Below are 23,676 nucleotides of genomic sequence, written 5' to 3'. Positions count from 1 at the left end.
ATCGGCACTTAAGTCGAAGCCTGCGACTTCAGAAATCGCAGCCCATGACTAACTTTTGCTTAAAAACATTGTGAGATTCATCGTCATTTGTAAGACGAGTCAAAATGAGAGATCCTGGATTCATTTGTCAACCACTTTAAAATACTTGCAAGCATTATTAGATCAATGCGGCTGTCAAAAAAAAAAAAAACGAGCCACTTCTCATCGCTAAAATAGAAAGCTGCCTAAATATGCATGAAATTTGTTAACCGCAGCTGTAAAAAAAAAAAAAAAGAAAGAAAATCATGTATTGTAACCAAGCAACATGCATAATTGCCGAAACGTGCCCCGGAGGGAACGCTCACGAGATAATACACTTTTTATCTTTTACTGGGACAAAAATGACAAGACCCTGAAGTGAATTGGCAGATCGCTGCAGAACAGATCCTTCTTCATGTGCAACGCAAGATTCATGTCCAAGCTCTACAAAGAGCTCATCAATAATTCTGCTCTGTGAAAAGGAAACGGAGCAGCGTCAGTCGCTCCCAATATTAAGAGTGAGAAAACAGCAGAAACACTTTGAATTATTTTTTTTCTAGAAAATTCTTTCAAGTCATTTAAATCTTTTTCTTTCTTGTGAAACTAAAATGAAACAGTAAAGTGGAATGATCCACCCCCCCCACTGAACTGCTCTCATTTCCCGGCCTAACACCGCTGTGACGAACCGGCAGGGTGCCTTTGATACAAATTATGTTAGATCTTGTTCAAATAGGGGGGGGGGGATCACTTCCAGGATATCGCCAAGCTTTTCATGCCGTAAATGATCTTTGGTAAACTACAGCTTTGTACAAGGATTCCGGCCTGGTAACAAAACGGGTTCCTGGAAAGCGTCGGCTCTCAGTTGTTTGTTTTTTTTTAAATCTCCATTTGGTTAAGATATCTGCCAGCGTGGTCGCTTCAAAAAGTTGTCGGCGCGAGAGAGGCGAGTCGAAAGTGAAGATCAGCAGACCTTTTTAACAGTCTGCACGTCAGCTCATCAACCGTCGCCATCAAAAGCGTTGAAATAATTGCCCAAATGAATTCGAGGTTCAACGTTTGTACCTGCTGTGAAAAAAAAAACACATCTTCAGGCATCATTGGCTCATTTGGAAACAATAAGCGGTGATGCAAGTGGATGTTATGTTATAAGACTGGAAAATTTTGACAAAATCCCCCGCCCCCTCCACCCTGAAACGCCCAAAACGTGAAATAACGGAGAAACATCTGTCGAGGCCACGGTCAGTAAGTCTCTGAAGTCGTGTGTTATTGCGCAACAGTCCGATTAGCATTAACAGCTGCGTTTCTCATCAGAAGGACGTTGTTACATCATTAAACACAGTTATGTGCAGGACGGGTTGGCAAAACAGTCAAACGTCCAACGCCCTGAAGAGGCCATAAATACGTATGAGACGATCAAACCCCCCGCCGCCCCCACGAGAGACATCTTCCCACAAGGCAGCACGGTTTCGCAACACACATTCATCTAAAGAATGAAAACACAGGAGCATGAAGGCTTTGTCAGGGGGGGTGGGGTAAAAAATGGCATAAAAGCACTTCACTGGAGCAACGGACAAAACCATTCATCTCATGCATTTGGAAAATAACCTGTACTGGGACAAGACCACCCTGGCTTCAATAGACCTTAAATGATAGACGGTGTTTCTTTTCAAATCTGCACACGGCATTTCACAAAACAGGAACATGTCAAGAGAGAGGATGTTCCGAAGCAGGATAAGTCACCACAACATATAAGAGGAGGCAAAGTGGTAGTTTTCCCCCCGAGATATATAATTAGATTCCTCGCTGATTGCCACTCAGGCTGCCATCTTAGACGAGGACCCACTTCACCTCAAGTCTGTTTACTTCTACTTGAGAGGGGAGGTGTGGTTTTCTACTAAATAACAGAGATGGAGTTAGAATCCAGAATGCTTTCGTACAGAAAATTCCGCTTTTTAAGATTTCCTTCCTCAGTGGAAGCGAAGCTACTGGCGGCGAAGTGGGGACCCATCCAAGATGGCGACTGCGTCGAACTTGCGCCTGTCATCAGTGAGTCCACGCGTGTCAATGTCTCCCCTGGAGCTCCTCCAATACCGCTGACGTTTTCATTTTCGCCGGATAATGATTTACTCCTGCATCTGCATGTGTATTTTTCAGTTCAATGGACTGAGCAGTATCTAAATGCACCTTGATGATTAAACTCAATGTTCATAACAACTGAATGACGAAGCTTCGTGAATGCAGCATCCGCTGGCAAACGACCAGCAAAGTCAAGATTTTGTTTGGTATTCATACATCTGGAAGATTCACATAAACTCACACTTTATTCGAGGAACATAAAAGCCTTCATGTACTGCTTGAGCCATTTCAGAGCAGACTGCCGTGTGATGCTGCGAATCGAAAGGCGTAAAAAATAACCTGGAAGAAAAACAATCTTGCAATGAATCTTAAAGGGTCCCTGAAATAATTCTATTAAAATACACCAGTATTTAGCATTATTTTTCCCCCTTTCGAATGATATATGACACACCAATGACAATCACACCACTATCTTGCTCTTGAGCGCCGAACGTCTAAAAATGCCTTTAAATCTCCCGCCCTGTGAATCTGACCTAGTTTTCCCAACTTGCCGTAGTTTTGCGCTGTGACGTATGAGGAGTTATTTACTTCCGCCCACAACAGCTGATCGTAGTGTCTTGTTTACATGTGCTCTGCATTATCGCGTTATTTAGCAGTTTTTTAGAGTCATGCCTAAGCGTTGTGTTGCGGCTGGGTGTTCCCAAATACCCAGTCCGTCTGTAAGTGTCCATAAATTCCCAAAAGATGAAACTTTGAGGAGATTATGGACAAAACAAGTGCAGCGCACTCGCTCCAACTGGACACCAACAGAGGCCTCCTATCTCTGCAGTCAACATTTCACGGATGACTGTTACGAAACAGCACCCGCAATCCGAGAGTCACTTGGTTTTGATGTGAAGAGGAAACGTATCCTGAAACCTGGTTCTGTCCCCACCATTTTTAAACGGCTTTTTAACGGATTTTTAAACCCAACCTTCAGTAAGTCTTTTTAAAACCTGCTAAAACTTAAGACAAATAGACCAATAAACTTTGCAAAACACCCACTCTGACACAAGGGTCACACACAATATGTGCACACGGGTAAATACCCGGTCACGCACAATATGTGCACACGGGTAAATACCCGGTCACGCACAATATGTGCACACGGGTAAATACCCGGTCACGCACAATATGTGCACACGGGTAAATACCCGGTCACACACAATATGTACTCACGGCTCAAACATGTATGGTTGAACGCCTTGATTTTCTTCTAATTCTTCCTCCGATGATTCCTCTCCTTCATCTTCGTCCAAAACCAACGATACGTCACTTAAATCTTCGCTAACATCGCTCCTAGGTGCTTCTGTATCGCCAAACCCCTCCATTCTTCAATCAGCTGATGTTGTTTTGGCTGGGACATATAACCCCTCGTACGTCATATCCGGTCTAGCTCAGGCGGCTCACATTTATGGCCCGCAAATATACCGTCGTCTGCTGCATCATGTAAAGTCAATTAAAAGGGTCGGAATTCGGACTTTTATCTGGGAATGTTATATACCTTTCGAAAGCATATTTATTCTTCTTTCTAAAGATGAAATCTGAAAAACATTTCAGTTACCCTTTAAGTCGTGGGTTTGTGTTAAATGCAAGAGAAGATCTTTTGTTCGGAAAAGACCTTCACGGAGACGATGAGTCAGACATGTCACTTTTTTTTTTCTTTTTTAATAAAGAGAGAAAAGGAGAAAAAATTTCATCTGAAAATGCTCCAATATCAGTTCATTAATTCAAGTCTTAATAAGCGCAGAAAAGATCCAGGTCATACATGGACCCAAGCTATTCAGACCATTTAAACATCTCCTTCATTTTATCCATTTATTTCTGGGATGTAGAGGGTTTTGTTTTGGAAACACCACCACATGTCCTGGTGTGGTGAGGATTTTGATTCACGTGGCTCTTCTGACGAAAGAGTCAGAGTCCAAACCCCGAACGGGAGCGGAACAGGAGGAGAGCGCTTCCATCAACGCAAGTCGGAAGAGGAAGCTCGCCGTGGTCACTTAGCAACACGCATAGTAACCATCCATCTGCTTCTGAAGGTAGCAATTAAGATAAGCTTGCCTCGCCAAAAATGTATGGGCCAGGTACTGGTGCTGAGAGGGAAGGAACACAAGTAGAGCCATTACCACAGAGGAAGCTCCGCGCTGCAAAGTGTGTGCAATCCAATCCATTTTCTAAAACCTTTCATCTCATTCAGATGGGCAGGAAGGCCGCGGCCAATCCCAGCCGACAATGGCCGAAGACGGGAGCACAATTTGGATCGGTTACAATTCCATTACATGGCGGGCAGCGACGAGCGGCAGTACTACGACGGGGAAAACACATACATGTATAGACTTCATGCTATGTCTGGAGCTACGGAGCTCACGGCTTAAACCAGGGGTGTCAAACATGCGGCCTGGGGGCCAGAACCGGCCCGCCAGAGGATCTAATCTGGCCATCCATGTGATTTTTTGTTTTTCAAGTATGAAAATAAAAACTGACAGAGGCTGATCAAAAAACACTTGATTGGCAAAAATGACCTTCAAAACCGCCCTTGGTTAGAATTTGACCCCCAACATTAATGCATCTGTGGAGGTCACATGACGCAAACACCTTTCACAATAAACAACGAGTCCAATTTATGTGAAGTGATACTTCAGACATGTAAACTCAAAACAATTTCCAGATGATGACAAATTGTTTTAATCCTGAATAAAAAATAAGATATCCGGTAAATGTGACGGAAGGTTTTTTTTGCAAATATAATAATATCTGATTAACTTTAATATGGAAATTTCAGAATATCCTATTTAAATTCTTGCAGTTACAAAAGGATCAAAAGAAGGACAGACTTTGCATTTGTCCATATCTGCAGTTTAATATGTTCTGTTTGACTTGTTCGGCCCTCCAGAGGTCAGATTAGGGTGGATGTGGCCCTCAACTAAAATGAGTTTGACACCCGTGGCTTAAAACAAGACACAGCACCTGAGGCACAGTTTTAAGCTTGTTAAAAGCTATTATTAAAAAAAATAACACACTATTATTCACCCAGGACATGAAGAGGAACAGCAACGGATCAAAACCACGAATACAACAATTATAAACAAGAGACTAAAGAACAAACGCAGCCACAGTTTTCCACTGATCCACAAACAGAACAAACAAACAAATGGCTGCTTATATTGCATATATATATATGCTAAACCACAAACAAGACACAGGTACGACTATTTAATGATTCACTGGTGTCGTGTGTACATCAGGCTCGTTTTTGTCCTTTAAACCTTCCTGCAGTATTCTGAAACATTTTGCTGTGATCCATTTGAAAAATTGATTTTTTTGAACCACACCTGCTATATCTGGACACCCAACAGTTCTCCAATCATTAAAATAATATATCAGAAACACCTTTCAACACTGGTCATCCCTGATGTAGGACTGTTTTTTCTTCCCCTGAATCAGTTCCACATTTTCTTCTTATTTGTACAGTTCATTTTATTTTATTAATGCAGAGGTGCCCAGAGTGCTCAGTGCCAGGGAGAGTGGAAGCTATTTTTTTTTTTTATTATTATATATAGCTGCCTCTGAACTATTTTTATTATTGTCCGGAACAAAATTTATCCCCCCTCTCTCAGTGATTATTGTAACTTCACCCGAAGGCAATGAAAAAAACTTAGAAGTAATTATTTTAAAATGTAAGTAAAGTGCTGATCCGGGATCTGAATCTCACATCCATCATTGTTAAGAGCGCCGCGGCTTGGTCAGAGTATTTAGCAGGTTTTCAGTCGCCTCACGCATCTTTTTTATATTTGGGAACAAAAAATAAATAAAAGCGATGAATCTCATGGCTTTTTCTGGTGTTATTGGACACTTTACCGTGTTGCTGCTCTCAGTGAGGAGAGGAGAGTTTTTGCAGTCAGAGCATCAAATGGGAATAAAAAAAGCAAATAAATTGTGCATTTGTAAAGACCCGCCCACCGCTGACAATTCATGGAGGAGTTTCTAGTTTTAAACTTGTTAAGAATGTTTTTAACACACTTTTTCTTCTCTCACACACTGTTTTCTGGCTCTCCTACAGAGTCAGAGTCTATTTCTTCATGGTAAACCACTGCTGGGGAGTCAAAGGTTATCCAAGGAACTATTGAACATGTACTTAAATCAACAGTCACTTTACAGTCATTTTTTTGTATGAAATCTCAAATTAATTGCTTTCTTGTGGCTCTATTATGCTGACGTTTGAGCAACATTGCTCGCAATTTCTGTAAAATTAGTGGAATTGAGAAGCTACTGCTCTTAAGAATATTACATCTAACATAACTACAAGATATATTTTGATAAAGCAAAATATTTCTAAAACAGAAGGGTTATTTCGTACATAATTCCATATTGTTTGATTCATTTAGCCAGTAATAAATGAGAACAGATTTTTTTATTATTATTATTTCAGAGAGAGAAGAGAGACTATTCCTTAACACTATTTAATCCAAAGGCTTTTAAGTTACATATGAATAAACTGCAACTAGAGAGAGATTGTGGCCTAACTGAATGATACACTCATACAGAGGAGGGGGTATACTGCTTTTATATTATAATCATGAAGCATCTTTAACTAAACGTCGAGTTTCATTTAAGATAATTATTTTAAATCAGATCCTGATCGTGTATTTACATGTTTGTTTACACGTGTATGTAAGTGACCTTAGCGTGTACGTAAGAGACCTTTGAGCAACAGAAACAGCTTTGAGTCTTGAATATCCCCTGAACACGCCACCGTTTCATGATCGTGTAGTTTATTATCACACACGATAAAACACAGACACGCCTTGTCATATACAACTTGTTATATCTCTGAAAGTCTTTCACGCAGATGAAGGAGACGCACAGCGGCTGCCGCACTTTGTCTCCGCCGTCACGTTTATACACACGCGCGCATCTCGTCGCACGCGAACTGCGCCGGTGAGCGCACAAACTGCGTTAACCGGCGATAACGGAGCACGTTAAAGACCCCACGGCCACACGGGAGCCCCGGTGTTTCCATACCTGCCACTCGTCTTACACCTTCACGCCGTCAGTAGCATCCTGCAGGGCGCGGCCATGTTGGAGTGCAAGAACACAGCGGGTGACCTCGGTGCTGCCCCCTGCTGGACCGGAGGAGCAGCCATATAAATGCAATGATAGAATAGCAATAATGCTGTACTTCTCGTCAGAGTGAAATTCGTTACTTTGTTGCTCCACACCGAATAGAACATGATAAATACAATAGAAATTAAATTATAGACATCATATCGGACAGAATACAATTAAATATGTGGTAATAAATATCAAGGCTGATCTAATCAATCAGCAACACCCTGCAGTTGTGTTGTTGGTGAAGCTCCCATGAGGCTTTTCAGTTTCCTCCCACATTTCAAAAACATAAATTGTCAGGCTAATTGACCCTAAATTGCTCATAGGTGGGATTGGAAGCGACTGTTTTACCTGCGAGGGATTGGAGACCTGTGCAGGGTCACCCCTGCTTCGCTGGAATTGGCGACAGCTCCCAGAAGATGGATGGATGGATGGAGGCCAGTGGAGTACCTGGAGAAAACCCTTGCATACACAGGGAGAATATGCAAACTCCATGCAGAAAGACCCAAGCCGTCACTATGAGGTGAGAGAGCAGCCAGCACTAAGTCATTTGTATCATGTTTTTAAGGAGACAAAAAAAAACCTATACCAAACCATGCATTTTAAATAATTCAGTATATTGTATTACTATGCTATTTGAATAAAACATGATTGGTTCTGTTAAAGCCTTTAATTTAGGAAGTTGTCAACATTAGAGTTGGCCGGTTTAAATGTATGGAAGTGTTTGAATGTCCATTTATTCTTTGCTCTGACAGCTTTATTAACGCTATCAGGCACTTTTTATTGGTATCAGTTTGTTCCAAGCGCTGGTTATTAAATGATACTTAATCTGAGTAATATATTCCAGCACAGGATTTAATCACATTGAAATATTCTGATCTTGTTTTTTTTTTTTTTTTCACATTCTCCAAATGGTACTTTTGAAACACGAGAACGCTCAGCAGGAACAAATAAATAAATAAATGATAGCAAGGGGACATTACTGGAGAAAACAAATGTCCTGCTCTGCACTTGGGCTCAGTTGAACGTCCTGTTGCCAGGAGCAACCATGGTCACAGTTCCATTTGGTTTGCTTCAACATTCTGTTGCCAATAGCAACCACTGTCAGAGTTTTATAGAATTTTACTGTCATTTTGTCACATCTAGTCTCACAATACTGACCAAAATCATTATCCCATTCCCAAATGACACTCACAGATCATCAATACCTTTTTTTTCTGGCAACTGTTCTGGGAATTTGATTATATTGTTTGAGATATTTTCTTTTACTGGTTTAATGCTCACCAAATGTTACTTTTCCCAACTCTCTGAGGCTCGTCGGTTGCCAGCATAAATCTCTGAAACATTCAACTGACTTTCTGTGGCATTTCATCCTGCCCGAGGTTATCTAAATATAGTTTAAGTAATCAACCATAAAAAGTTGCTTTTACCACTACTGCACGCACAACAATCTTTGGATTGTTGGTATGTTCAAGGCTTAAAGGCCGTCCAGTGAAGCAGTTTCAAGATACAGCTGAAGGGGCCAGTTTGAGATGGTTTATATGCGTGTTGTAGAAAAATAGCAGATTTATACAGTTTTGAAGACAGAATTTCTAGGCAGGAGAGGAAGACTTTGAAGAGAATCCATGTTTTGTTTGCTTTTTTAACTGTGGTTCACGGCGTCAGGAATCAATTATTTTCATATCAAAGGAAGCAGCACGTACATGAGCACAACTTGTTTTATTATGAGTTTGTTATTTTTAAATGCCTTTTAATCAGCGGGAATTGTTTCACTGTGTGCTATTGTTGCCTTGCGTTGGGAACTTGTGAGTTAAAACAGCCTCCATCCTGTGACCCGAATCAGAATTATCACACAATTAAATCCTTTTCTCTTCTGTAACAATTTCGTGACAATTACGGACAGAAAAGCTACAAAAAGTGATTTTATGATTACATACTCAATTTTTGTTATGAAAAAGCCTAAAGTAACAGCATGTTCAAGTTATTTTCATCTATTTTACAATTATTCTCATACATCTTACACTATCCTAAAGGGATTTCACCCAAGAGGATTAACATGTGGAACCCGCCCGAATCATCTTCTGCTCAGAAATCGCTTCAAAGCAGGAGCACTTCAGGCATTCGCAACCAATTTACATCTGGCAGTAACTTTAAGCAGTTCTTCAGCTTAAATTCAACTCAAAAGTCAAAATCTTTCAGTAAAATATTTTATTTGGAATAAATTCGGGATTCAGTACTTTTAACAACATTTCAAGTTTTCTTCGACAGTGGAATTGCCCATTTTCAGACAGATTTCTGCCTTTAAAAATGGTCAGACGTTTGATATTCATGAAAGAGGTCAAATGAACCGGCGCACAAACAGCCACCGTACAAAAGTGCTCAAAGTGACAAAAGTGTTTCAGAAAACCTTAGCTCATTTACAATAAAACGTGAAGTGTGAATCATAACAAAATGTAGTTTTATTTCTCCTGCTGAAGTTAACAGTACAAAGTACGGTATCAAAAACTAGCTCCCATGAAGAACGTGTCTGATTTCACAGAAAGGAAAAAAAAAAGCAATTTAATGTTTAAAGTACAACTCATAAGAAACATTCACAGTATGTTTGAGGTAAAAAGGACTGAAGTGCCTTCGACTTTGATACAAAATGTGGTCACAAATGTTTTAAGGCAGTTTAACATGATTAATAAATAATTGTGTATTCTAAAAAAAAAAAAAAACAACAACAACAAAAGAGTCCCATTAAAAACACATTGTAAGGATTCACATATTAGCTGACCGGGTTGGTCCCTTTCTGCAGAGCAGCGGCGCTCACGCTCAGCGACTGGTCGTTGGGAAACAACTCTCTCACCAGGAACGACAGGAGAACCTGTGACAAGAGAAGCAGCGAGATCCATCATCGTCACGCCAGGCCAAGCGGGAACGGCAGAGAAGATTCATGGGAGACGTGGACATACTCACATAGACCAGCGTCTTGTTCTCCTTGCAGTCCTGGAAAAGATTAAAAACCGACTCCACGTCAGTCTTCTTTAAGACGAGGTAACTGGAATCTACAGGCAAGACAGAGAAATTGTTTGTTTTTTTCCAATCGTCATCATTCGGAAGTACTCGTCTCTTATCCTGCTGGGTGAAGCGACGGCCTACATTTGGCGTTGATGAGGCTGTGCGCCCGCTCCCTGGCCTCGTCCTTGTCTTCGTCGGTGCGAGGCGGGGATGGCGCTGGCGGTGGAAACTCTGGCCACAGTTTGCCGCGCAGAGTGTCGATGTACGTCGCCATCTGCGCCTCCGTCGGGTTCAGTTTGTTGAGGAAAGAGTTCACTTTTCTGTGTCAAAACAAAACAAAACAAAACAAACCCCAAAACAAACATGACATTCATAGACTCCCGGAGAGAAAACGAACGTTTGAACCGTCAAGGAGGCGTCAGACTCACTTTTTCAAGATGGGCATCACAGGCTTCAAAATGGCATCAAATATATTTATGAGGATGGAGTTACCTGTAGAGACGAGAAGAGCTTTGAGTTCAGGGACGACATGAAAACAACCGGTTGTTTACAGCCGCGGTGTTTTGGAGGAAACGACATAAAAACATCCGAACGGATGGAAATGTTCTTTTTGCAGTGAGTCTTGATCCGGCGGTTTAGTCATGCGCGTCGAGATAAGAGCCACGCGGGGAAGAAAGGATGCCGAGGACGGAGACGCCAGACAAGAAGGAGCGAGTGGATTTTCGTGGATGGAGGACATGCAGGTGAGGAGGGAGGACAAAAAAAAGACAGGATATTGGTGGGAAGATCACCTGCTGTTGCATTAAAACATCAAAAAAAAAATAAAAAAAATAGGAACCTGCTGTGATCTACAAATACAATTCCAAAAATCTTCTCCATAAACCTGCTGAGCCAACGGTTCAACATAACCACACCCAAATTCACCCCTTTTCATATTTACACTTTAACTGTTCAAAAAGAGAAAGATTTATGTAATAGTGACTTATGTAACGGAAGTAAAAAGGCAGATCTGTTGATCTGTGTTTTTTCAAGGATTTTAGTGCTTTTTTCCTTTAGAGCTGGATTTAAATGCTTCAGAACGCCTCCAAGAAGAGCTGCAGACTCCTTTTCCGATCTGTTATTTACCAAAAGCATGAAACCAAACACTGGTAGACGCTCTCTTAAACATACAACAGCAGAACAATTAATGAAAAAATTAAAATACAGAGCAGCAGGCAGTGTGTCCTCGATTATAGAAAGCGTCTCCTTTCATATGTGCAAAGTGCAGTTTTTGAGAAAGTCAGCTCAATGAAATTGTGGGCGGTAAGTCAATTAAAGGAACCGTAAACTCTTAAGCTCCCAGAAACTCATTCACCAGTTGAGAGAGGAAAAAAAAGACATAAAACTTTGAGTAAACCTCCAGTTCTGATCCTTCACATAGGTTAACTATCCTGTCACTGTCTAAAGTTCCACCACAAGTTGAACATTGTCACACACAAAAACCTCTGTAAAACACGAAACGGCAGTGGAGGCGTCTGACCTTTGAGCTCATTTCACTTGATTTTAATGGACCTGGACTCTGCCTGAGGTTTACAATTCATCCTCGACCAACTTAAATTTACTGGTCAAGGCTGCGCCGTTATATCAGCAGTGTGAAACGTTATTTGACTGACGTTCCAGACTGAGGCTGCTTTGACTCAATAATTCAAACGGCCGACGAGATGCATGATTCTGGATCAACAGGAACGACACCAGCAGGTTTCTCTCTCACTGTCTAGTATAGTCCAACACCGGCGCAGCGCTCGGGCCTCACAAAGAACAGCAGTGTTTCATCAATAATGTCATTAAAGCCCGAATCTTCTCTGCAGAAGACAACCTCCTTCAGCAAATACATCCCTTCTTCCACTGATGAAGGGCGAACAAGAAAATTAGGAAAAAGCTGCAGCGTGGGTTTTAGGAAGCAGTTAAGTCACTTAACAAACCCGATATTTCTTTCAGAAGATCAAATATGGCCTTGGTGGCCTCCAGCTGCTCCCAGTTGACGTGGCTCCTCTGAAGCTGGGCGTCGTCCCCCCTCGGCAACGTCCCCGGCGCCTCCTTGCCTTTCACCTTGCCCGCGCCGCCGGACCCCCGGAGACACGCCTTCTCTTTTTTACTCGACCTGGCGCTGAAGTGAAGCCACGACGGCCCCTCGGCACCCTCCCGCTGCGAGCCGCCGTTCTGGGAGCAGTCCGACTCGAACGGCTCGTCGTCGCCGCCGCAGCAGCCGGCCCTCGCCAGGGACTCCTGCGACCTGGACCGCGTCAGCCCCTTGAGGATCATTTTGAAGTGAGAGGTCAAGGGGTTGTCGGAGTCCTCCGCCCTGTCCTGGGAGCCGCCCTCGCCGGAGGAGGGGCCCGGGTCCACGTCGGACCGCGGGTCGGTCGCCTGCAGCCGTGGATTAGACTCGCAGCGGGAGACGACGATGGCCGGGAGGGAGGCGGCACCGTCACCGCCGCCGCCGCCGCCCGCCTCGGCAGAGGCGCCGTGGTTGTCTGGAGACGCAGCGGGGCTTTCTGGATGCAGGGCCGATAGGGGCCCTTCTCTTGGGGCTTCCGTTTGAGGGCTGGAGCTCTGCGGGCGGAAACGAAAGCGTGAATTACAACAGAAGCAAGAGTCACGACGTATCAAGAGAAACCAGAGTCCAGCTTCGCTCATTAAAGACTCAAATTCAAAAGAATTCCACCTTTGATGCTCCTTTTAAAGAGTTTTGGTCGCCTCCTCCTCCTCCTTCAGTCACTATGGCGACGTCACAATCTATCGGCTACTTCTTGCATATAGTTCCACATAAAACAAATCATCAAAAATTCACATTTCCTTCCACTTGTAATTTCCCTCTGCCCTCAAGAAAGTCATTTAGTTGGTTTCTTAGGTTATCAAAGGGAAGTGGTTCAAACACAGCTAAAACTATCAAAGTAAAAAAAAAAAAAAAAAAACTCCATGAATTTACAAGCCATATCTTATGTACATCCATGAAAGTGTCGCTCGGTCACAATTTATTCCTGTGAAGGTTTTGTGGCCTCACTTGTAGCTCCTCTTCTCGAAGACTGTAAAGTATGCAAGGACATGGACCTGCACACCATACAAGCAATGACACAACCAGCGGCCTTCATTTTAATATAAAGACTTTGATTTACCGAGTTTTCATCAACACTTTTCAGACGATCATTTATTCTTAATTTCTTATGTGCTTTGAATTTCATCAGGTTTTTAATGTTGTATTCCTTTGATGTTTTATCCCGTTTAACTTCCTTGTTTCATGTCGTTTTCACTGTATTAATCTTCCCAAGAGGCTTTTTAATTTCCAACAGCCTGCATAAAAAAGTGTTATATGTTATATATTGTAAAGCCATTTGTCATATTGATCCAGTGATCAAACGATGGTGAAAAACAGTTGCTAATAAAACTACTTTGCACTGTGTGAAACACTGGATTGGAATCTAGCTGAGGCAACATAAATTTATCTCACCACTGCAGCTTTGACAGCCACAAAAAAAAAAGAAGTAAAACTATATTGTGTTGTCTAGACACAAGCCCCTCCGCTCACATTAGCTGGTTTGTGAAGGACTCAGGATTTTATTTAAGCACAAACTAAAATAAAAATAATAATTTAAATCAATGACACTTCAAAGTTAATTTAATAAAAGTTGATGGGGACAAACTAACAAGGGTTTGATTATAAACAGTTTATCTTTAAATTTATTAGTCGCATTAGTAGAATACATAATGTAGAAAATCTATTTGGGGGAATAATGATTTCATAAATTAATTATAGACTGTAAGTAAGTGTGGTAATTATTAACATTTATACTGGGTTGTAAAGTTTCATCCAACTTATTGCTTTATAGACACCTTGCTTGATATTTGGAAAGGCATAAGGAGAGAGAGAGGGAGAGAGAGAGAAGAGAAAGAGAAAAAGAGAGAGAAAGAGAGAAAAAGAAAAAGAAAACCGTAGGGGAAATTATGCAAATGTATTAGATTATTATCCAAGTTTATAATCAAAACATTAAACTAAAAGATAAAAATAAGAAGTCACCACCTGGAATGACGAGGACGTCCTCCATTAGAATGTCAAGACTCTCATTCAGCGTTCAGATAATCTGATCAGTTCACAGTAAGAACTTTTTTTTTTACAGTAAAAGCTGAAGTGACCTTTTCTTGCAACGCCGCCCGAGAGGAGAGGAAATCAGATTTGCCCGTCTGCAATCGCAGACGGGCAAGTAGGTCAGAAGTGAATCAGGAAGTGTTTCTGTAAACCGACGGATGTTTACAAAGAACATAAGAAAAATGTCACTGTTTGCCTTTGTTCTCTCACAAGAACAAGTTTGTTAAGTCAATGAACGTCGCGGCGTTCTGCCTGAGATGTTATAGCGCCTCGCAGTCTGTCACGTTGTCGCCTTCAGCCGCGGCTCGGCAACAAACTTTTAAACAGGAAAATCACGAGATTCCATTTAATTCCATCAAACACACCGTGGGGAGACTCGGATGTCGGAGCGTCAACTCGTATAATGAGACGAAATGGTGACGTTCAATTGTTCTGGTGGAGTTTTTGATCTCATGTAAACATCAGAACAATAACTAGAGCACATATGGCGTACTTAACTCAGCCTGCAGCGTTTTTGCAGAAGCTGTCAAATCCCGCCGCATAATTTGACATAAAAGCAACCAATTTGCAGCCTGTTGACGTCGTCTTGTCCGTATTTAAAAAAAAAAAAAAAAAAAGAAAAAAGCATATTGTGAGGATTAAGTGACGCAATCTCATTTTCCACTCCGATCTGGAACTGGGTGCGAATTTTCAGATAAAGCAACTCCACTGTGGCTTTAACTTCTTTATACATTTTGTGAGCCCTGGATAAGCTTATTTAAAATTTGTATTTATCGTTTTAAAACAACCACACTAGTATTATTTTAGACATTATAATTGTCTTCACCAATTACGTCAGAATTCCAATGCATGTTTGTTTACATCTTTACAAAGCCAATTTATATCTTTTAAGTGTGTCGTGTTTGTGATATACATTTTTCTGCCAGTACACAAGGCCCACGAGTGTGATCAATGTATAATTATAACCAACCGATATCCACTCTTGTCGCCTCTCGTTTTGAGTCTATTTTTAGACTCACGGATCACAACGAAAGTTGGCGGGGGAACAACGTTGACAATTCGCACATCGCATTACTTCCTGCCTGCGCTACTTTCTGTTCAGACGAGGTGCAATCTGTCCCTCCACGCCGACACGCCGCTTTAACTTCCAGGTCAAGATCTGGCAGCGAGCCCTGGCATGCTTTCGCAAAACCTCAGCCTGTTCCAGTTCAACCACTCTGTATAGGAGCAGGTCGACTTTGATTCAGTGTTCCCGTCAGCTAAAACTTAAGATTTCAGACAATCGAACACGTTTCCAACTACTACTACCGTTTTTAGCATCATGTAATAAAATAGTGACCGAGTCAGCAGCCCTCTGTCTGTACATGACAAACAACCACAGCCATAAACTGTCAGTTTGCAGCACTGAAACTTTACCTCCTCTTCCTCATATCCGGGCGTGAGGAAGTAAGCCAGGCCGCTGAGAAGCCCCCACACGCCGCCATAGTGTTCCTCTTCGTTCAGCAGTTTGTCGAGAGGGCAGAGGAACTGAAAAACCGGCTGAGTGTGACCGATCAAATGATCGGAAACCAATTCCTGAAAGAGAAACGGCAAAACAAAAAAAGAACACAAAAAAATGTCGAGTCACGAGGCGGTAAAATGCTTCAAAGTCCAAGAATTCGAGGCGTCGCCTACCTGGAGGAAATGCTCCACCGACGCCCGGGCCAGTTCGACCGCCTCGTCTCTGACCTCTGAGTCCGGCAGCTCTGGGATCAGGGGAAGGCTGGTGAAGTCCTGAGGTAAAACAGAAAAAAAAACTATTATCATGAAAACACCTGTTAGGATCCATCAGCAGTTTGTCAGCCGTGCCGTCAGGCCGTTTTCGAAAACGAGTGCAATTAAACTGCTGTGGTTCACCACTGACAAATATGTGGTTCATTATTCCTCGATCACACACAAACACCCACACACCTCTTCAGCTTGGAGTTTAAAAAGAAAAAGCGACAATATAACATTATGACGTCTATTTGAAGAGAAAACTGCACGTTGAATGTCGCTGAGAAAATAAACAAGAAACATTCCTCCTCAAACCAGATTTTACGCCGCAGCTCTCCAATGTCACACGTTCATAAATATGCATTAAAGTCCTTGTCGGGGGGGGGGGAAATGAACAAACTTAAAGATTGAAGTTCTCCAATATGGCGACTTCCCACAGATATTGACGCCATATTTCAGTTAATTGAATTTCATTGACCGTCACTGGGTAAAATAAAGCGTTGTTGGGATGTTATCGTGGACTCGTACCCCCAGGCAGTGAGGCTGCTGCCCCCCCGCCCCCCGCCCCCATGGACATTTAACCACACCCCATCAATACTAGAACTGTGAACTGGACCTTGCATTGCTGCAACACATCTTGATTAAGATATTACACTGCATTTCCTTTTATCAATCATAAATGAAACTATTAAAAAAAAAAACGTTTCTAAATCATCGGCTCTGCAACCCATTTTCCTTCTTGAACGCATCTTCTCATCATCAATTCTCGACAAACGCCCAAATGTTTTCCATTTGGAGAGAAGGCCATCAATATTAAACCACAAAATGACATATTACTAAAATATACTATACACAAAAAATACAGAACGACAATAGTAAAACATAAAAGCTGAAGGTGCGTAAGGTGACGATTAAACATTTAAAACCCGTCTTACAATATCCAACACACCGCTCAATGGGTGTCAGTTCGCATTTTGTTTAATACAGTGTTCGTCTTTTAAAGCCCAAACCAATTGCCGGCAATTTTGCACCAGCTGGATATTTGCTTGATGTTAATTTACTACATTTATGGACCAATTAGGAGTTCCTCTGTGTTGCATTGTGTTCTGAAACATATGGTGCGGGCTGGCACAGTGCTATATGCGCTTTTTTTAAAATAAATAAATAAACGCTGCATGTATTTTATCGATAGCCAATCTGAATGGGGACTCGCAGTGCTGACTCCGGGAGTTTGTGTTGGCGAGAAAGTCCTCGTAAACACATTGATGGGGTTTTTTTTTCGGGGGGGGGGGGGGGGGGGACCTTGCAAATATGTACAAACAAATAAATCCAAGGAAAGCAGCGAACAGAAAAGACAGCGCCTGACGCGCAATTTACCTGCCATCTGTTACGGAAATATATGACGTCCATGTAGGTTTTCCTGATGTCCCACTGCAGGTTCTCCGGGCTGTCCTTCTCCTCCAGGTGAACGGTGAAGGTCAGCTCATCATCCTCCCAGTCAGCCTATTAAAAAAAAAAATATATATATATATATATATTAACACACGACACGAGTTCTGGCTCTAACGGGGCCTCGGCAGGCAGATAACAAGCCCTCGGGACGTCAACACTGCCACCGATACTAAGAACTCACGTGAGGGATGCCGACAGCCCAGCGGCCGACGCGCCACATCTCATACGACAGCTTGAATTCCATCATGTCCTCCTGGACGCTTGTCAGGTAGTTCTCCAGATCGCTGTCCTCCTAATGGCATTTTGGACAAAAAAAAAGAAAGAAAAAGCTGCAATGAAGCTGTCATGTTTAACAAGCTGCCGTGTCTATTTTATTTTGGGACGTGGAGGAGGATGTTGAGCGGCGTCACCCTGTCGGAGTCCTCCTGGGTGTGAACCGAGCCCTCCCTGCTGCTGGCGTCCTCCTCGTTGGACCCGTCGCCCTGGATGGAGATGATCCTCATCACCAGCGCCTGCTCCATCTTCTTCATCTTCTTCTTCTTGGCTTTCTTGGACTTCATCTTGTCCACAAATTTTGACCAGCCCTCCTTTAATTTGTTCCCTGAAATGCACAAAAGTAGCACATTTGTGCGACGATCGTATCCGACTCCATTTGAGCAGGAAGGCGCTTTTCCTCCACCTCTCTCTGTACTTTGAACTTAGGACGTGAAATGAATAACAATAATTCTGTCTGCAAACCGAACGCCGCTCCAGCTCGTGAGGCGAGAGCAACGGCTCAGAATACCTGGGAACCTACGTGAGAAAAAGCCATTCGTAAAGCCTAATGCACACTTGATTGCGAAAAACCAGCATTGTAATCAGTAATCAGACGTTCGCCATCATGATCTATGCGATATGCCTAACAATAGAAAGATCCAAGGGACTTAAATCATTCTTTCAAATTATGACAAATGAGGTTGTTTATCACAAACCAAGATGTGAAAATGGAGGAAAAATATGCCTATTTGTCATATCACAGGGTTCATTATCGTGGCTTGATCAGCTCTGAGTCATCATAGCCGTCGGATTGTTTTCATTAAAAAAAAAAGAAAAAAAAAGAAAGACCACAGTTGCTTGAACAGTGCAGCAATTGTTTGGCATTTAAGCTTGTTGTTTGTAATTAGCTGTCTGGACAAACAAAAGAAACGGGGGACTAATTACGTGCTGAAAGGCAGGCTGGCAAATGAAATTATAATGTCACACTGCAGTCAACACATTGCAATTCATCAAAACTGTTGCACAAGTCATTATACAAGCATTCTTTCACTTAACGCCCACAATGTACTCCCATCTGCCTCCCTTCCAAGTCACCATTGTTACCATTTGAAGTCTTTTTTTCCCCCACTGAAGGAGGAAAAACAAAATAACTAAAAAAATCTGGTAAACGTGCAACTGATCCTCCAGCTTCAGAGAAATCTCATTTCAAGAGGTTTCAGCAGTAAACACACCTTTCCTCTTTCCCTTGATCCTGACTCCAGTCGAACTCTCGGCCCCGTTCGAGTTCCTAGAAATAACAAGGATAAGAACCACAAACAAGTCCAAGTAAACTCAAGATTTTTTTTTTTTTTAAACCACAGACAGGTGGAGTCTGCGGCCACTTCACCACCACCGGGTTGAAGCAGCACCGGATGACCGCCACTCACACTTCGCTGCCCTCGCCCTCGCCGGCGCCCTCCTGCGAAGCCAGAGAGTTCTGGTCGGGGTCGGAGCCACACAACTCCTCCACGGAGCTCTTCGGGGTCACGCTGTCGAGCTGGCTCACCACCAGCTGGTTCAGGTTGTCCGGGTCGGACAGCCATGTCACCAGAAGTCCCAGCCCTGAGGAAACCGCCAACACACTAATCCTCCAAACTTTTTTTTTTTTTCCTCTCTCTCTCTCTCTGTCCGTGACATTAATTCACGGTGCAATGCTGCAGGACAAAATATTCAAATTTCAGTTTTATGAGTTCTGCTTTGAAAGAAACTGCATAATCAGTGGGTTTACTGGAGCTTCCTCAATTCAGACGGGTGGAGGAATAATAATTTAGTGTGTGGAGAAAAAAAAAAAAAATCCCTATTTCAGATTAGATGCTTTAATTTTTTGGTGGAAACCTTTCAGTCTACTAATTAACACGTGTCCAGAATGCTCCAGTAAAAGGGAGACTTTAAAAAAAAATAAAAAAAATAAAACTGGGCAAAGAAAAGTTTTTCTCAAAAAGTGACCTTGAAGAATCAATCGGCCCACAAAAGCCATAACAACAGCATCAATATTTACAAAGCTCCTCGCAGAAGAAAGGGGGAAAAATAAAAAAGACAATTTAGTTTCACACTGGAGCTTCTGCACAGATTATTTCAGATTCAACACGCCAATTAGTGACCTTCAAAGACTCGGATGGGTTGACGGGCCGTGCCGAGTGCAGGCAGACGATACGAGCGCATCTCCGAGACGTCGGAGTCGCTGAAGCACAAACGGCTGGTTTACACACACAGTTTTTAAAACACGAGTTGTATCCAATTGTTTTCTGAGGGAGCTTTTGATACTTGTCGGGTAGAATTATTTTAAGCCTGTTGCTGCACGATTTAACGTGAACCTATTAGGAATGTCATCTCTTGATCTTCCGCATTGTAAAAGTTCCTTAAACTGTGATTTGTAGGAAAATGTGTGGTTAAAGTAACAGTATGGGTCCATTGACCTGCTCCTTGTTACAGGAATACATTTTTTTTAAATCTTGGATGCCTTTCTGTGGCTTAAAACTCAATGACCCACATTCAAGACATAAACCAATGAGGAAAAAAATCCATAATTCCAAAAATATCACTAATTTTGTGCACATGTGAGCAATGTTGCCTAAAATGTGTATTTTCTCACTCAGCTCTGGAAATGTATAAATATGCATGAAACTTGAAACCACAGCTGGAAGATCACTTATTGTAACATGCATAATCACCGGAATCTCCACAGTGAGACTCTCTTGAGCTAAAATATCTTTCTACAATAAAAAAAAGGATCAAACCCTCGGGGGAATTTGAGGATTGCTGCAGAGGGATCGTTCCTTTTTAATGAAGCCCAAGATTGGTGTCTAAGCTCCACAAAGCCACTGACAATAATGGATTACATACAATTCCAAGTCTTAAAACAACCCATGTAAGGTTTAGTCTTCATAATAAATCTGTGTTACTGCGGAGAGATAACTTAATGCTTCCTTACCCTTTAAAGCAACGATCTCGTTTAAGGCACAGCGGTTGACTTCCTGGCCCCAGAGAGATTTGGGGAAAAGGTTACGTACCAGAGCATCAGATAGCTCTCTGAGAACCGACATCTCCTCGGCTCTGGAGCTGAACAAGAGCTCTCTGGAAGAGGAGGGCAGGAAGAGACAGTGAGTCCAGCCATTCAGAAGTGCCAGATGATTATCACAACATGAGTGATAAGTGCTCAATCAAAATCTTTTTTTTTTTCCCTCTCATCTAATGCACTACTCTTTATATAATATCAAAACCCTAAAAAAAAAAAAAAACATCACTGCAGGTGCGATCCAATAAAAGTAAATTATTCACAGGTGATAAAAAAAAAAATATACTGAGGTTTTTATGGGGTTCAGGCACATTACTGAGTGCACCAAGTGACTGAAGCAGCACCCGCGTATTATTTCAAGGGAAGACATTCTACCTGTCAGGCTGCTTTGCATTATGCAAGTGCTGAGTCAAAATGCGAATGGAGCCCACCACCGCCTGGCAGACATCAAAGTCCTCGGCTCGCTCGATGATGCGGTCGATTACAAAGTCAAACTCCTTGCTGAGCACGCGGTGCAGAGGCTGGTCCTCACACTGCTCGGGGACGGCGTACCAGGGCAGGACCAGCTGAGCGTAGGCGCATTCGAACACTGCGGAACAGGAGTCACAATGAGGGAGAGAGACATGGAACCACTCCGACATCAAGACTCAAGGACGGGTGACTTTCACACTCGCGTGTGATGAAACGCGGCCTATTCGCTCTCTGTTATGAAATAAATAAATAGATAAATAAAACATCTGAACAACTTGTGCGAAGCGGAACTCCTTCAGAATTATTCATTTGAAACTCCACGGCAGGATGTTCCTCTGAACACCAGGAGCAGGTGATGAGACGGAAGATGAAAAGCCATCTGGAGCTCCTCTGTTCGTCTGTGAATACATTAAGCGTGTTTTGTTTAGATTAACATAACTTTATGCATCACTGCAAGAGTCCACCTTATAAAAAAAAAATAATGAAAAAAATAATCAGATAAAAAGGGGATCATGTCACATTCTCTCACAGAGCAGCGCTTTAAACCATAAAATATTTATACGTTTGATAATTCACAGGCATGCACTGACTTTTAATGCAACAAGACGGTAAAACGGACAGTATTCCGACCGGTTGTTTTAGAAGATCTGGGCATCTTTTACGAGGCCTTTGTGTAACTTAGTATCCCTCCAAGCAAGCATTCTCTTTTATTGTGTTCGAGTTTGTGCCGAGAGGACTGATATGAATCACGCGAGCGAGGACAATCTGAAGGACCAGTTTGCAGGATTTTGCGGCATCCAGCAGCGAGATTGCAGATCGAGAAGCTCGCCTTCCAAGGCTGTGAGAGAACCTGTGAAACTGGCTCTTTTTCTTTTTTTGGGAGCTCGGCTTTTGGATGAGCAGACACTTTGTGGTAAAACACGGTGTTCTACACAGAAGAACAAGCTCATTTTGTAGGTGTGAAGAGCGCCGTCTCCACTCACGAAAACAAGAATATTGTTTGTTTGAGGCGATCCTATATACCGATGACACTTTAGGCCATTTATGAACATCAAGGCCTTGAGATTTGGACATTCCTGTGCAATATCCGACTGAAAGTTTAAGAAAAATATTGCGAAACGGCTTGTTTAAAATGTCACATTTGGCTCCCAGAATATGGCTACAGATACTTGGATGGAGAGCCAGCAGATTGCAGGTTTGTACTGGTCTATGTTCTCAAGGTTGTTTCGCCAAGTGAAAAGGGTTTATGTCACTTCATCTCAAGGAAATATTAATTTGAAATAACTCCTCTGAACGAACAACATGTTTGCTTTCCTTCCCATTCATCACACAATAGCTGTCAAACACCTTTCAAGGGGGAAAAAGAAAAAAAAAAAGCCCTGCTCCGTCAATTTGTTTTCGCAGCACTAAGAAAGTCAAATTCCGCTTTTCTTACAAGGTTTCAATCTATAGAACTTAAAAAAAAAAAAAGACCCTAAAGGCTGGAGGAGACACTCACCAACATACAAAATCAGGTTTTTTTTAAATAACTGGATCTCCATCCCAGACCTGCTCTATTTTCTACGGTTCATTTTGACAGATCACCACCATCTGGCATCACCTCTGAAAAGGTTTCCCCAAATCCCAGGATGGGAACCGCAAACTGTAAATTAATCTGCAGAATTGTTTTCAGGGGGGAAAATACATTGTCAGAGACGAAGCGATCGAAACACATTTTTGCTCAATAATAAACGAGTACAGGCTTTAAAATGTGCTGGTGGTACCAAAGTGCTGAGTGAGGACGTTTTCCAGCAGTTATTGCTCTTCTGAAGTTCAAACGTCCTTCCAAAATGAAACCGGGGAAGAGGATTGTGTCATCATAGAAGTATATCAGAGTCAATCTCAGCCACCTTGTGATTGACGTCACATTTTTTTTTCCTGCGGTCAAGTCAAACGGTTTTATCTAGATGTGACTTTTTTCCTGTCTTCTATGTCATGCAATCATGTAAAAAAAAAAAAAAAAACTAAACTACTGACAGAAATGTAAAAGAAAACCGTTGACAGAGGTTAAATACTCGTGCAATACAAATACCTTAAAGCGTGACTTAAGTAGATTTAGTATTTGTACTGCGTTTGTCCTGTCAGTTCAAAACCAAAAGCTTCTGCAAAGTAATGAGATGTATGAAAACAACTGATCATGTGGGAAAGGAGAGCTTCACGCTCCTTCCTGTTCCACAAGTCATGTCGATACACAACCCATCTGCTCAGGGGGTGTTTTTCATTTTCTGCCCTTTTTCTTAAAGCCCCTCCTTTACTGTAACACGAGCTGCGGCTGCAGCTGTGT

The 23,676-nt window shown here is 42.2% G+C and overlaps 2 protein-coding genes across 2 annotated transcripts in view; both read right to left on the bottom strand.

Moving 5' to 3' along the window:
- The window catches only part of mrpl11 (mitochondrial ribosomal protein L11), a 56,522-nt gene extending 49,299 nt beyond the window's left edge, over window positions 1-7,223 (bottom strand). Inside the window, exon 1 of the mRNA XM_080502031.1 lies at window positions 7,156-7,223. The gene's annotated coding sequence lies outside the window, so the exon portion shown is untranslated. The remainder of the gene's footprint in view (window positions 1-7,155) is intronic.
- On the bottom strand, window positions 7,168-21,303 carry LOC308134642 (uncharacterized protein; the record flags this gene model as incomplete). The annotated part of the gene is made up of 15 exons (XM_080502414.1): window positions 21,258-21,303; window positions 20,799-20,941; window positions 19,255-19,429; window positions 19,060-19,115; window positions 17,983-18,173; window positions 17,754-17,864; window positions 17,498-17,623; window positions 16,040-16,138; window positions 15,782-15,940; window positions 12,204-12,834; window positions 10,671-10,734; window positions 10,384-10,562; window positions 10,201-10,289; window positions 10,019-10,108; window positions 7,168-7,194 (listed from the first exon to the last, which is right to left on the bottom strand). Exons 2-15 carry the CDS (start codon window positions 20,908-20,910, stop codon window positions 7,168-7,170), a joined length of 2,109 nt encoding a protein of 702 aa, XP_080358540.1. The 5' UTR covers window positions 20,911-20,941; window positions 21,258-21,303.
- Between the last annotated feature and the right edge of the window lie 2,373 nt (window positions 21,304-23,676).

The sequence above is a fragment of the Blennius ocellaris genome (genome assembly GCF_963422515.1).
Source record: "Blennius ocellaris genome assembly, chromosome: 9".
NCBI lineage: Eukaryota > Metazoa > Chordata > Actinopteri > Blenniiformes > Blenniidae > Blennius > Blennius ocellaris.
This window is presented reverse-complemented; position numbering and strand designations above follow the sequence as displayed.